Source organism: Lynx rufus, unplaced genomic scaffold (genome assembly GCF_022079265.1).
Source record: "Lynx rufus isolate CCGP_SWC_20201006 ecotype Redwood Valley unplaced genomic scaffold, mLynRuf1.p SCAF_26, whole genome shotgun sequence".
In the NCBI taxonomy this organism is placed as follows: Eukaryota; Metazoa; Chordata; class Mammalia; order Carnivora; family Felidae; genus Lynx; species Lynx rufus.
The window spans coordinates 8,872,506-8,888,369 of NW_025814841.1; the positions used below are offsets into that span (position 1 = coordinate 8,872,506).

Genomic DNA, 15,864 nt, shown 5'->3' on the forward strand with positions numbered 1-15,864 from the left:
AGGCTTTCAGTATAGGGAAGTGGCCATGAGCTCACAGGTATCACTGGAATTTGGGGGAGCAAACCTATGACTATAGAGAGGACAGGCTGTATGCTCTGTGGACCATACTACATTACTATGTCTCACTCTGTTCTAGTCATATGGACTTCCTTATTGTCCCTCATCATTGCCAAGTCTCACAGTTCTTGCCTCAGGGCCTTTGCACTGGTGTTGTAGTTCCCCTGCTTCAAAAGTCTCCTCCTTCCCTCACCTCTTTCAAGTGTTTGTTCAGATTCCACTTTCTCGTGAGCCCTGTATTCTCATCTACTCTGCTCCAACAGAATGTAAGCTATTTGCCCAAAAAAACAGAAGTCTTTTGGTTCGTTTTACTTAGCATTGCATGCTTAGTGTCTCCAATGGCACCTGGCACATAGTAGGTGCTTGACAAATATTTGTTGAATGAATAAACGGTTATCAGTACCACTCTTCTTTACATATAAATATTTATTCATTTTTGAGAGAGAGAGACAGAGAGACAGAGACACAAAGAGAGAGAGAGCGTGTGTGAGTGGGGGAGGAGCAGAGAAGATGGGGGCGCGGTACAGAGGATCTGAAGTGGGCTCTATGCTGACAGCAGCGAGCCCAATGCAGAGCTTGAACTCATGAACTGTGAGATTATGACCTGAGCTTAAGTCGGATGCTCAACTGACTGAGCCACCCAGGTGCCTCAATTATCAGTACTACTCTCAGTGGAGTGTTTTGGAGGGTTTAGATGTAAACACCGCCCACTAGGAACCAACAAGGGATCACTAAGGATAGAAGACAGCTCTTATATAGTTCTTCAGGCTTCTTTTGGCAGGCTGCTTAAAAAACCTCCCTCCGTGAGGATCTCAGCTCAGCAATTAACATCTTCTGGGTACAGACATTCAGCCAGTTATAGATGCAAACAATTAATTATTCTTTCATCCAGCACACGTTCCTCCATCTGGTCTATGAGGCATAGGGCCTTCATCAGCAAATCGGTCCAATGTCTGTGAAAGTACAGATAGTCCCTACCACGTTTTCCAGGCCTAGCTAGTCTACTAAGCGAAATAAAGTTATTCTGATATGACTTAGTCCTAATGACCGAGAAAATACAAGAAGCCTAATTTGTTCTTAGTTTCAAAGTACAAGGAAGTCATTCTCAGCTCAGTTTAATGAACCACTTTCTAAGAGTCAGAGCTGCACAAAATGGAATGCACTGCATGGGGTGTAGTGAGTGTCCTGTCAGTAGGAGTATTTAAGTGCAGGATGGATGACAGCATGATGGGAATATTGTGAGATGAGTGGTTGGGCTAGAACTAGTTTGAACTTTCAGGTCCCCTCCAATTGAGAATCTTTGATTCATGTACAAAAATTCATCTCACAAAACTAAGTAGCATATTACAGTAGGTTAACCATAAGTTGGCTATGAAACCTAAATTCTATACATTCTATATTTTATGCCTTGGATTCAATATAAAATTATTTCCTTCCTCCAGGTTTCACTTTTAAAGCAAGTATAAATATTCATGTAGTACTTTCCTCTATGCAAAGCATTCCTACTTGAAAAAGGATGGAAATGCCAACCAAGTTATCAATGGAGTCTAAAAAATAATGACTATAATGATCTCAAAGTCAGTAAATAATAAATAGCAACATGCTATTATATGTTATAAATGTCTACAATTACCTTTACTCACTAGAACAGGTATTAGATGATTAAGCATTAGACTTGAAACCCCCAGTCTCCTTGATACCAAAGACATGAATCCCTGTCCAGTGGACTGAAGTCTTCTATCTTTCTCAGGAAAAGACCCTGAACATCTGAGAATGTTCTCGTGCCTGGCTCAGTAGTAGTGGTTTCAGATCAGACCTTAAGAAGTCTTGCCATAATATGATCTAGCAATTTGGAAGCAGGGATTTGAACAGATACTTGTACGTTCATGTTCATAGCATCATTACTCACTAGGGCCAAAAGGTGGAAACCACCCACGTGTCTACTGACAGATGAATGGGTAAACAAAATGTGATGTATACATACAATGGAATATTATTCAGCCTTAAAGAAGGAAATTCTGACAGTGATGGCAGTGATGGTTGCATAACAACACATAACAACACGAATGTTCTTCATGTCACTGAACTCTACACTTTAAAATGGTTACAGTGGTAAATTTTATATTACGTCTATTTTCCCACAGTGAAAAAAAGTCTTGGCAATATTTTGCAAAGTTACCATACCTGCATGTTTCCACTCTTTTCCCCTCTACAAAATATTCAGATAGACTTGGATAGGTTGCTTTAGGGGAAAGAACTGATATAAAAGTGGTGCTTTTGGGGGGCACCTGGGTGTCTCAGTCAGTTAAGCGTCTGACTTCGGCTCATGTCATGATCTCACGGGCTGTGATTTCGAGCCCCGCATCGGGCTGTGTGCTGACAGCTCAGAGCCTGGAGCCTGCTTCGGATTCTGTGTCTCCCTCTCTCTCTGCCCCTCCTCTGCTCACCCTCTCTCAAAAATAAATAAACATTAAAAAAATTTTTTTTTAAGTGGTGCTTTTTGAATACTTACATATTTTAAATTATACTCTTTGTTCAGGAACATAAGGCTCTATTATATACACTTTGGTTTAATCATAAATTAATCACGTTTGGCATATTACATTGACAGTCTACATTTTCAGACAATAATTACACTTACTAATTGGGTTAGCCTTCAAATATACTTTTGGTTAAAAATAGAGATGAAATTTAAGGAACTGAGTATCTTTTGTTTTATTTCATTTTTTTTGCAAGTTTACGAGAAGTGGAAAAAATGTTTTAAAAAAACCTCTCAACACCACAGCAGCAGCCAGGCCGACTTGGCTGGAAGCTGATGTGATGCCTCATTAATTACTAACAGGATGACTGTCTTGATTCTGAGTTTCCACCTCCATCCTGTTTCTGTCTTTTTAACTGGCCCCTATTTCACAGTTCTTGTCCCTCACAGATGTGGGGTGCTCCCAAGGGTCTCCATTCTTACTGCTGGGCTTCACTTTATTTCCCACTCTCGCAGCTTTCCAAGAAAGCCGGGCGGAGGGGGGGGTCTCCTTCCTCCTGGCAGTAGCCTTTCCAGGTCCAGTTCTCACCCTGCCCCCAAGCATGATAGGAAGGGGGTCCTTTTTCTAGGGGACACATCTCCTGGATGCTGCCCACCCAGACCCCTCTGAGTACCCAGCCCTGCCTACTTCTGAGTCTCGACTCCGACAGGGTCCAGAGACACGCTGGAATTGCTGGGCTCCGTGCCTCACTGGCGAGGCCCCCCAGCTGGACCAGTCCTCCCCTGCCTCCCAGCCAGACCTCTTCTCCCAGTGCGCCTGAGCTTCCGTGTTGACTGGAGGGTCTCCTTGCCTGCATCATCCTGGGGCCTGTAATTCTCCGCGTCCCCAGGGATTCTGGGATAGGAGACATACTGAGCCACAGGATGGGGGTGATGGCGAGCCTCTGGGAACTGGGGGTGGGGGTGGGAATCGGGGGGTCTCAGGCAGGGAAGGAGTTTTGAGGAGGCAGGAGGCAGACTGGATAGGACGCGTGTTTTCCTCCAGGTCTCATCCCAGTGGAAGCCTGGGGCCAAGTCTTGAATTTTTTATGCACTATTAAACTTAGCTCGGGCATGTGGTATATGCTCAATAAATACCAATTTAAAGTCGTTGAAGGCAGTATCATGCCTTAAAAGAACTTGCTCAGCACCAGACAATTTGCTAAATGGTTTATATGGATTACCCCATTTAGTTTTCAAGACAACGCTATGAAGCAGGCAGTATTATGATCCCCTATTACAGTTGAGGGAACTGAAGCACAAATCAATTGCCCAAGGCCAGCCAGTGAAAAAGCAGAAGAGCTAGAATTTGCTCTGAGGCCGAGACTGCCCTTGGCAGCACATGGCCTCCTCTCTGAGGAACAGACCAACCCGTCAACATGGCAACCACCTTCCCAGCTGTTACCACAGCCCGGGTTGCTGATTTACGTTTCAGAATGTTCAGAAGGGAAGGGAGACCAGGACCAGAGGAGGCCACTCATCATCCGCTTCTTCTCTCAATAAGTCGCATGCCAGTCGTGTGCCAGGTGTGGGCCTGAGCCTGTCTGGCTTATATCTTGGCACGTCTTTCCTCCTCCCGGCCACCCTGGTCTCAGCCTTCTTTGCCCGGTGAATAAGTGACAGCTCTGCCTTCAAGATTCAGCCAAAATATCACCTCCTCCAGGAAGGCCTTCGCCTTGTCCATTGTTACTGGCACATGGTTAGGGCTCTAGAAATGCATATTTTGACTGGCCGTGTTCCTTGCAATTCCAGGCTCCACCCTTGTCTCCAGCTCCGGCGTTTCTAAGCTATTGATATTTAGGGTTGAAGAGCAAGCTTAGGTTTCAGGAGTTTTGTGGGGGTGCTTTTTAAAAAACTGTCCACGTATATCCTGCTTTCCATAATCAATGTGTTTTGGAAAGGCGGTGGGTACATGAACTTTTTACGAATTGAAATCCTATTTTCTCCTTGATGTATGTTTCAGAGATAACGTACACTAACCTGGTATTCAGCTGCACTTTTTAAAAATGCTGGGCCCTAATCCTTTAAAAACAACCTTCTCTCAAGTGAACCCCTCAACAGGATGATCGCCCACACACAATCCCTTAAGTGCTCTGACATACCTTTACATGTAAAAGAACGCTTTTGGAATCCTTTCGCAAAACATCTTTAGTTATGGTCAGATGTTGGGAGCTCAAGTGAATTCTGACCTGTATGCGTGTAGTTAAAATCAAATAGAACTAAATATATCAAACAAAAGAAGGAGCAGTTCTCTGCAAACCACCCTCCACCCGCCCCTCCCCCACCCCGAAGCAACCACATTCAACTCCTTCAGGCTCAGCGATTTTCTTATGCTCGTGTGGAGGCAGAGCTGAAGCCCACAAGCCACAGAGCTTCAGTGAAAGTATTTTTTAAGCTCTGTTAATACTGATGGGCACAGCCCGGCTGAGCCAGCATGAAGTCAGATGGTCTGATCGTCAGCACGTTCAGCAGATGCTGGAAGAACATTCCCACGTGTGGTCTCCAATGAAAGACACCTCTGTCAAATGCCTTGAAGGGTGATATTGAGACAGGGTGGACTACGGTCCTAGGACAAGTGACGAAAGGCCTGACAGAGGAAGAATGGGGCAGAAGTCATCAGACTCCGCAGCACATCATCTTGTGCCACGATATGCTTGGGAGAATTCCCCGGCCACGGTGCCCACAGCAATAGCAGCAAAGAAAGTTTTTGTTGTTGAATCACTGTGCTATGCACCTGAAACTAATGTAACACTATGTTAACTACACGGGAATTAAAACTAAGTCAATAAGTAAGTAAATAAAATGTGCGAGCCAAAAACTGTTAAACACACACACAAACTCTTTTTGTAGGTAACTTACTTGCACATGTTTTTTTATCTGGGTTAAGAGCAAATCCTTTAGGGCACCGGCAAAAGTAGGAGCCATCAGCATTCACACACTCGTGTTCGCATCCGTGGTTTTCCGAGGCACAGTAGTCCACGGCTGTAAATATGAAAACACAGAGTTGAAGGAGACACACAGACAGGAAAGGGAATAATAGTATGGAATGGAAATAACAGCATACTTATAACAAATATCAACGAGGATTAAGATGGTTGTCCCAAAAAAGTGCGGATGAATAAATATGATTCCAAGGCACCTCCCCCGCGACCACCCAAAACATAATCAGGGGTCTAGATCGGCAATTTACTTCAGAAGATAAACTAAAGAGGGGCGCCTGGGTGGCTCAGTCGGTTGAGTGTCCGACTTCGGCTCAGGCCATGATCTCACGGTTGGTGAATTCGAGCCCTGCATCGGGCTCTGTGCTGACAGCTCAGAGCCTGAAACCTGCTTCTGCTTCTGTGTCTCCCTCTCTCTCTGCTCCTCCCTCACTCGAGCTCTGTCTCTCTCTCAAAAATAAATAAACATTAAAAAAAAAATGCAGGTATAAAGAAGATAAACTAAAGAACACATGACCAATTGTATTTAAAAGTTAAAGAAATGCAGGGTGCCTGGGTGGCTCAGTCGGTTGAGCATCCGACTTCAGCTCAGGTCATGATCTCACAGTTCATGAGTTCGAGCCCTGAGTCAGGCTCTGTGCTGCCAGCTCGGAGCCTGGAGCCTGTTTCGGATTCTGTGTCTCCCTCTCTCTCTGCCCCTCCCCCGCTCATGCTCTGTCTCTCTCTCAAAAATACATAAAGATTTAAAAAAAATTCTTAAAGTTTAAGAAATGCAAATCAAAACAATCACAAAGCCTACGACACTAATAACTATCAAACTGCAAAAATAAAGAAGGGATAAAGCCCGATGGTGGCAAGGCAACATGGAAACAGAGTCAGGGCTGATGGAATTATAAATTGACAAAAAATCCTCTTGGAAGGACGTTTGACAGTGTTCACTGTGGAAATGTGACCCAAAGAAATAACTGATAAAAGGGAGAAATTAAGCATATGAAATAAGCTATTTATAGCAGCATTATTTACAGTGACAAAAAAATCTGAAAATAAGATGGACATTTAATAATGGTAAATGGCTTAGTAATTTATAAGAAAATGCCTTGTCCTATTTGTCATTAAATCTACAAATGTTGAAACCAATTTGACAATAAACTTCATATATTGAAAAAAAAATAAAATAAAATTACTAACAAATTAAAAAAAAAATCTACAAATGTTTACAGAACACCTTACTGCCGGCCTGGCCCTGTTTTAGGTGCTAAGGATAGAGCAAATAACAAAACAAATAAAAATTCCAGGCCTCAAGGAACTTACACTTGGATAGTGGTGGTGGTGGACAAAAAATACAATAAGTAAATAAGATAGGCTTGCAGAAGGTGGAGAGAGTATCCTGGGGAAAAATAAAGTGGGGAAAAGCCACAGCTACCATGGGGAGGCTAGAAGGATGGTAGAGGGTGACCGAAGTGGTCAGGAAAGGCATCATAAGAAGGCGGCCGTTGGGCAGAGTCCTAAATGAGGGTCTGAGGGTTGAGCCAAGCAGATAATGGGGAGTAAGCATCTGAGCAAAAGAAACAGCAAATGCAAAGGCTGCCAGGTGGGACTATGCCTGGTATGCTGCAGGACAAGCAGGGAGGCCAGGGTGGCTGGAGCAGAGACAGGTGGGAGAGGAGAATGAGTGCACGTCAGGAGGGACTGAGGCCACTACGAGGACTTTGGCTTTCATGCTCATTGAGGAGAGAGTCATTGGAAGGTTCCAAACAAAGGAATCAAGACTAGACGATAGAGAGCAAATGTGACAGTAGAAAGCCAGTTAGAAGCCTAGCACAATAATCCCAGTGGGGAATGGTGGAGGGTTCAACCACGTTGGTGCAGGACGGAGGTGGGGCGGGGGGGGGGGGCGGACAGGGGAGCGGTGTTCTGGTTAAACGTGTCCCCCAAAAGAATGCGGAAGTCCTACCCCCAGTACCTGTGAATTTGATCTTATTTGGAAATAGGGTCTTTGCTGATACAATCAAGTTGTGATGAGGTCATATGGGTGGGCCCTAATCCAATACAACTGGTGTCCTTATAGGAAGAGGAGAATGCCACGTGAAGACACAGACATACAGGGAGACCACCATGTGAGGACAGAGGCTGGAGGGATGTGGCTGCGGCCTGAGGAACACTAAGGGTCAACAGCCACCTCCAGAAACAAGGAAGGACTCTCCCCTACAAGTTCCAGTGGGAACATGGCCCTGCCAGCACCTCAATTTTGAACTTCTAGCCCCAGAACTAGGAGGTACCACATTTCTGTTGGCGTAAGTCACCCAGTTTGTGGTCGTTGTGATGGCAGCCCTAGGAAGCTAATACACCAGGTATGAGTTGAGGTGGGGCCAGTGGGGGTCCTGCCGGAATAGAGGCGAGCCAGGAGGAAGAAAGAAGGATTGAGGCTGACTTGGGGGATCTGGCATGAGGGCAGAGTGGCTGTAAACTGACGGCGGGGCCGGAGTGGGGGGCCGGGGGCACAGGTGCACTGGGTTTTGTGGGAGGAGATTCGGGCATTAGGCAGTTGTTAACATTATAATCCTAACATAATTGTAAATAGGAAGACAGACAAAATGTGGTGAAAAAAGTAGATCTCAAAACTGAATATTTACAGAGGTGACACCCAGGTAAAACAGAGCTCCAAAGGTATGCCTGAAGCCTGGGAATTAGAAATAAAAATTCTTGCTGTGTCAAGGTGGTGGGATTATGGATGATTTGTTTCTCCTTTAAAAAACATTTTCCTCTGGGGCGCCTGGGTGGCGCAGTCGGTTAAGCGGCAGACTTCAGCCAGGTCACGATCTCGCGGTCCGTGAGTTCGAGCCCCGCGTCAGGCTCTGGGCTGATGGCTCGGAGCCTGGAGCCTGTTTCCGATTCTGTGTCTCCCTCTCTCTCTGCCCCTCCCCCGTTCATGCTCTGTCTCTCTCTGTCCCAAAAATAAATAAACGTTGAAAAAAAAATTAAAAAAAAAAAAACATTTTCCTCTATCACTTTTAGGATATTCTGACATCAGAAACTTGGAAATAATAAAAAGGAAATGGCATCTGCAATTAATACACATGTATGACTTGAAAAACAAAACCCTGCACTGCTAGGGCAAGGACATACTTAACCCAGCGATCAAAAGATGCAAAGGGTAGGGGCGCCTGGGTGGCTCAGTGGGTTGAGTGTCTGACATCGGTTCAGGTCATGATCTCACGGTTTGTGGGTTCGAGCCCCACGTCGGGCTCTGTGCTGACACCTCAGAGCCTGGAGCCTGCTTTGGATTCTGTGACTCCTTCTCTCTCTGCCCCTCCCCTGCTCATGCTCTGTCTCTCAAAAATAAATAAATGTTATGGAAACCAATTTGACAATAAATTATATTAAAAATAAATAAATAACTTAAAAATTTTTTTAAAGATGCAAAGGGAAAATCTACAGTTTTTTTTAAATGTTTTTATTTATTTTTGAGACAGAGAGAGACAGAGCATGAGCAGGGGAGGGGCAGAGAGACAGGGAGACACAGAATCGGAAGCAGGCTCCAGGCTCTGAGCTGTCAGCACAGAGCCCGAACCGGGGCTTGAACTCACGGAGTGTGATATCAGGACCTGAACTGGTCAGACGCTTAACCGACTGAGCCAACCAGGCGCCCCAAAGTCTACAGTTTTAAAGGGTAATAACCTGCATTTTGTTTATTCCTTTGCTTCCAGGCTTCATTAACTCTCTGTCTAAATTATCATTTTTGTGACTTCACCTCCCCAAAGAGTTCTAACAGCGCCTAATAATGGAGGGTTTAATACACAAGTCATTGTGGGAACAGGACATTCACATAGTTACAGGATCTGCATGTCATGGGATGTTAGCCAGTGGCTGGAGTTGAGTCAAAGCATAAACATCGCCGTAGCACCAAATCCTTCTAAAAGTTAATAGCTCATCATTCAAGAACCATTGTCCTATTAAGCAAAGAATTGCAGAAACGAAGGACACAGAGATCAAGGACACCAAGCCCTGGCACGTGCCCGAGTCTGTGTCACAGAATCGGGCCATACAGTGGCCCGCACTGACCTGTGTTGGCAGTAGGCACTTCCCACCTCCAGCCTCCACATGTTGGGCCTCATGTTAAGAATCTCCCAACCCCTGATATGGGTACCTGCCATCAGTCAGCCCATGCCATCTCAGGCCACCTACATTTTAGTGTTCCCCCCAAAGAGAAGAGATGTTGATCTGACTTCCAAGTTCTGACTTCCAAATTCCAGGAAATTGACAATACCACAATGAGGAGTGAGCTGGTCTCTGTACCTGAAGGCAGGAGCTCAGATTCTCCCTCTCTCTTGAAACTTCCTCTTTATGTACCATGTGGGTGTAATTTCTGAGTCCAGCCATCTATGTCCCTCAGAAGAACTCCTGAGTATGCTGGCCCCATATTAGACTGAGGACAGGTTGGAGGCTTTGCTTAGGCCTAAAATCTGAGCCTTATACTCCAAACTTGCCTTTTTCCAGAATGCTCTAGAACATCCAGGGATGGATCAGGGGTTAATAAAGTTGCAGATGAGCTGTTTTAACTGACCTCCACTTAACCAATCCCTAATCCATCAATGCTTTTCATTCCTTCTGAAAATATAGGACCTGATGCCCAGAGCACACTAAATGTGCATGTGTGCTCTCTCTCTCTCAAAATTAAATAAACTTAAAAAAAAATCTTAAAAAAATTTATAAGGATTCTGCTCTTAGATTGCTTTATAGAAGTCTTCAAATCCTTGCTGCAATTTAAAGAAAGCAAAATTGAAAATCATGGAGCATACATTACGGGGATGTTTTATGCAAGAAAAAAATTTTAAATCATGCATTCAACAAATGAACTTAAATTAGTAATTTTTAAAGGTGTAAGTAAAGATTATTATTAAAAGTACATTCATATGTTTTATTTAAAAAATTTTTTTTCAACGTTTATTTATTTTTGGGACAGAGAGAGACAGAGCATGAACGGGGGAGGGGCAGAGAGAGAGGGAGACACAGAATCGGAAACAGGCTCCAGGCTCTGAGCCATCAGCCCAGAGCCCGACGCGGGGCTCGAACTCACGGACCGCGAGATGGTGACCTGGCTGAAGTCGGACGCTTAACCGACTGCGCCACCCAGGCGCCCCTTTATGTTTTAAATGAAAATAAAAAGGTTAAGGTAAGTTTGGATATGCAGTTTTTACTGATTCCACTCTTTGAAAAATACCTTCCGTCTCTCAGCCAACCACAGGCCCAATCTCACAGAGTAAGAAGGCTTCTCCTGGACTTTGATTCTCTTGCTGGTTTTGTTTTTTTATGTGCTCAGTAATATGGGGAACTGAAGGGGTGAGGAGAGATTGGCAGGGCGGGATTTAAGCATTCCTGGGTCTTAAGACCCTGGGCTGTAAAACCCCAAGGTGTCAAATCCCACTTGATTTGAGGGCCACTCTCTAGCTGACTGCAAGGCTGCTGGGCACAGCAGCGGAGGCCATCAGTACAACATTACATGTCGGGGAGCCTGCTTCCAGGCACGTGAACCTAAAAGCTTTTTAAGACCAAGAGAGATCCAGTCCATTCAACTCTGACATCCTTTGCCACACATTTTGGGTTCTTTGCATAACTTCCTTGGTTGCAAAACTGTACTTGTAACAAGAGAGGCCAAGTTGAGGGAGATGTATGGATGTGCTCTATGTGTGTAACTCAGAAATGCTTCTGTTGTTCCAAGTCCTCATCTCCTTCAATAAAATCCTTTCTCAGTTATTTGCCTGACATATCTATGCTCTCATTTATAAGCAGAAAGGGTAATTCCCTGGCTGTAGGGAATTGGACCCTCCAGATCACAAAGTGTTAAAATCTCAGGGTTAGAAGCCAGTCATGCCACATTCAGTCTCTGCCTGATATGTGCAAAATCACTCAGCTGTGTCCAAGGATAAACGATACTTCGGTGCAAGGTAATGAAGCCTAAGATCAATGGTCTCTGATTTACAATGTGGTCACAATCCAAAGTTGCCTCAGTGGGGATCAGTCTGCAAGGGGATGGCATTAATAGAAATAGGATATTTCAAAGAGGAGCATTTGGGCTTTAAAGCTTGTTGATGACAGAGTAAGAAAAACCAAGTTCATCATTAGAGAAATTGGAGAAGCAGTTGACTTGCTGAGTATACAGAAGATAACACATATAGAGTCAGATTCACAAAACCTCTCCCACCAGGGCACAACTGGATTTCTCTATGCAGGATCTCGAAACTTGGAGAAAGTTTCTTATCGATTTTGATAACAACAGGGAAATATTCTGAGCTGAATTGTCTTCTCCACCCTAGATTTGTACGTTTAAGTCCTGTTCCCAGTCAGGCTGTGGCTGTATTTGGAGATAGGATCTTTAAAGAAGTGATTCGATTAGGATGAGGCCATTTGAGTGGGCCCTAATCCAATCTGACTGATGTCCTTATAAGAGGAGGAGATATGGACACACAGAGGACCCAGGTATGCATATTCACAGAGGAAAGACCACATACAGAGACAGCAAGGGAGTGGCCTTCTACAAGCCAAGGAGAAAGACAAGCCTGCTGACACCTTGACTTTGGAAACTTAGCCTCCAGAACGGTGAGAAAAGAAATCTCTAATGTTAAAGCCACTCGGTCTGTGGTTTTGTTACAGAAGCCTTTAGGAAACCAGTATAGGGACAAATCCAATACTTAATGTCTTGAAATGGGGGAGGTCAAGCTCCAAACATGAGCAGTTACCTGATGAACTAAAAACCTGACATTTCAATATAAAGATGGATCCTCCCACACTTGTCCCCCACTTAATTATCAACAATCCCCTCCTTACTGAGGGCAATTGGTAGAGGAGAATCTAGTGGAAAAAAATATCTCTGAAGGCAGCAGTAACGCCGTGCTAAATCCCCAAGCTATGTGCCACCATAGTTCTGAGTATGGGCCTCAGGATGATTTCTTTTTCTTCCAAGATTTTATTTTCATTCAAGTTAGTTAACATATAGTGTAGTATTGGTTTTAGGAGTAGAATTCAGTGGTTCATCACTTACATATATCACCCAGGGCTCATCCCAACAAGTGGCCTCCTTAATGTCCATCACCCATTTAGCTCATCCCCCTACCCAACACCCCTCCATCGCCCCTCAGTTTGTCCTCTAGAGTCTCTTGGGGCGCCTGGGTGGCTCAGTAGGTTAAGCGTCAGACTTAGGCTCAGGTCACGATCTTGTCATGGTTCATGAGTTCGAGCCCTGCATCAGGCTCTGTGCTGACAGGTCAGAGCCTGGAGCCTGCTTCAGATTCTGTGTGTGTGTCTCTCTCTCTGCCCCTCCCCCGCTCACACCCTGTCTCTCTCTCTCTCTCTCTCTCTCTCTCTCCAAAATAAACATTAAAAAAAAATTAAAAAGCACAAATTCTTTAAAAAAAAGAGAGACTCTCTTATGGTTTGCTTCCCTCTCTGTTTTTATCTTGTTTTATTTTTCTTTCCCTTCCCCTATGTTCACCTGTTTTGTTTCTTAAATTCCACATATTAGTGAAATCATATGGTATTTGTCTTTCTCTGACTTACTTCGCTTAGCATGATACACTCTAGTTCTGTTCGTGTCATTGCAAATGGCATACACCTGACGTACTATTAAATGCAAGCATTCATAAGACAAAAATTTATAAAGGATATAGAAATTCAGACTTAGCTAATGTTTACCGGTTGCCCATGTAGCAGACAATATAATGATAGTAATAATATTAACAAACGCAGCACTGTCCCAATGCCTTACACATATTAACTCAGCCCTCACAACAATCCTTTGAAATAGGTATTATTGTTATCCTCAATTTACAGATAAAGTCAAACAGAGACAGGTCTTAAGAGATTTACAAAATGTGGTAACAACAGTACCTACTTCATAGGGTTGTTGCAATTCTACATAAAGTATTTCAATGACTTAGTAACATTCAATAAATGTAGATTATATTTTTATTGCCCTGCATCTTTATTCAGATACCATTGAATTTGGGGGTTATAGGATACTTTAATGCCATTCATTTGTTCCACAACCATTTATTAATTACTATACAATCAGGCATTATGCTAAACCCTGGATGGTGACGACAAGCAAATACTATACATAAGACATCTTAGAAGAAAGGCAGAAAGGAGAAGCCAAGCTTTTAGCAGTGATTACTTCCAGAAAGTAAAAGTGGGGAGGAATGACTTTCAGGTTTTGACTTTACACACATCTATACTCCGACAATTTTTTTAATATGCAAAAATTGATTTTGTAATTTAAAAATCAATCAAGGGGACAAGATTTTTTTTTAAATACAAGAGTGCTTGAGATTGTGATCAATCACTCAGCCTCAGTCAATGCACTGAAGACATACCGCAAGTCTACTCTGAAAGATGAAAAGTACGATCATTGACTTCTATCCCCAAGGGTTTACAATCTGTTTAGACAGATAAGATGCAAACAGGATCAAAGTTATCCCCAAAGACAAGGCAGTGGGTAAACACCAGAGGTAAACAAGCACAGCAGGAAATTCACCCTTAAAGATAGAGATAAATGGTCTCTGAAAAATGCTGTTTTGGGTGGAAATTAACACAGCTTTAGTGGTAGCTGATGGATTACAAATACAGGGAACTCAATACAAAAAAGGACCTTAGTTGGGAATCTACTCTCAATCACCTGAATGTGGAAATAAATTCAGTCCTGTCCAGAGTGAAATGAGCAGTTAGGGAAATGGGACTTCGACACTGGAATTTAATGTTCTACTAACTCCAAAGTGTGGAAATGCTGCCTAAAAAGTCCTGAGTCTGGCTACGAATTGAATTTTCATGCAGGTCATAGTCATACTTCTGGGATGAGTCAAAGTACTAGAACCTCAGCTTTGAAGACGCTGAAACCGAAAACAATTGCATCCGTTCACCCGTTGCTGGATGTGGTGAATTTCTAGCACATCTTTAAATAAATAGTTTAGGCTTACTGCCCCCACTGTCTTACCACCTACCCCTTCTCCTGAAATCTGCCCTTTATCCCGCCCCTCTTGATCATCATCAGTGGGCTCCTGGTCATCTTTGTGTCCCTAACGCCCAGAAGAGGGCCTGGCAGAGAGTTAGGAAATATTTGCTGAGATGAATCAGTGACTCAACTCAACGGCTTTTCCCCTAAGTTCTGTTCCCTTTGGCCTCGCTGGAGCATGACATTAATATTGCCGTGGCCTAGACATTCTCTTTCTCATCTTATCCCATGACTTTTGATTTTCTTACCCACCTCTCCCACTCCCACCCCTGCCCCCAACCTTAGGCTGTTCCTTCAGGGATATTTTTCCTGCCCCACTTGTCCACCTCCCCCCCCCCGCTCCCTACATGTGGCTCAGGCCAGCAAAGTTCAGGCCTTCACTCTCTCCTCACTCCATACTTCATGACGGCCAGGAAATGATGATGATGATGATGATGATGATATATGCTATCATAGTAATAACTGTCTCGCGTGTATGAGAGACTTTACTCGTTACCTTATTTAATCCCGCAAAACACTATGATGTAGGTATTATTACTCTACGATATGGGTGAGAAAACCGAGGCTCAGAAATGCAATGACCCATGCCCAGCCAGCAGCAGAACTGGGGTTTGAGCCCAGTAAGACCTGGGCTCACAACACACACACACAAATAAATGTTTAAAGTAAAAAATAAGTAGAAATTAAAATTCAGAAAGAAATGGACTGAGCTGCTTCCCGGCTACATCGATGGCTCTACCCATCTCTCTTCACATGGTGCTCCTTTCTTCTCCCTCTTGACACATCCTTGTCGGGGTCCCACCACAACTTCATACTCACCTGGTCTAAAACTACTCATTCTCTTTCAGAGTCATGGAAGCTCAAACTCAAGTGAAAGCACTTTTGACTTTTCCTCCTCCCCTTTATTTACAGCCTCTCTTCATCTCTACTCCTTCCCTCTCCATTTCTTCAGTCACCACTCAAACTCCGGCCCTTGTCACCTCTCCCCTGAAGGCTGCCAGAGTCTCCTAACTGGTCTTTCCATCCCTCACCATCTTCCTTCTGGAATCTATCCTGCAGTGCACCACAAGGAGATTAAGTTTCCTAAAATGAGGCTTTGCATTTGCCATTCCCAATTAGAAACCCGTCAGTGTCTCCTTTCCAGAGATGAAGCCCAGACTCTTCAGCCTGATTTTCAAAGCCCTGAACACTATGGTTCCACCTGGTATCTTCATCTTCTACTTCACACACACTTCTACTTCTACTCCACACACCTGTAGGAATTCTCTGCTTCAGCAGAGCTGGTCTCTTCCATTGTTTAAGTCAGACTGGTCTTAACTAGGGTGATCCTATCATTTATCACCCAA

The 15,864-nt window shown here is 43.9% G+C and overlaps 1 protein-coding gene across 3 annotated transcripts in view; it reads right to left on the minus strand.

Annotated features, from left to right (window-relative positions):
- MATN2 (matrilin 2) overlaps positions 1–15,864 on the minus strand; it is a 121,068-nt gene that overhangs the window by 42,330 nt on the left and 62,874 nt on the right. For all 3 annotated transcript variants that reach the window (XM_047088966.1, XM_047088965.1, XM_047088964.1), the window contains exon 5: positions 5,435–5,557. In XM_047088966.1, the coding sequence (XP_046944922.1) occupies positions 5,435–5,557 (123 nt within the window). The remainder of the gene's footprint in view (positions 1–5,434; positions 5,558–15,864) is intronic.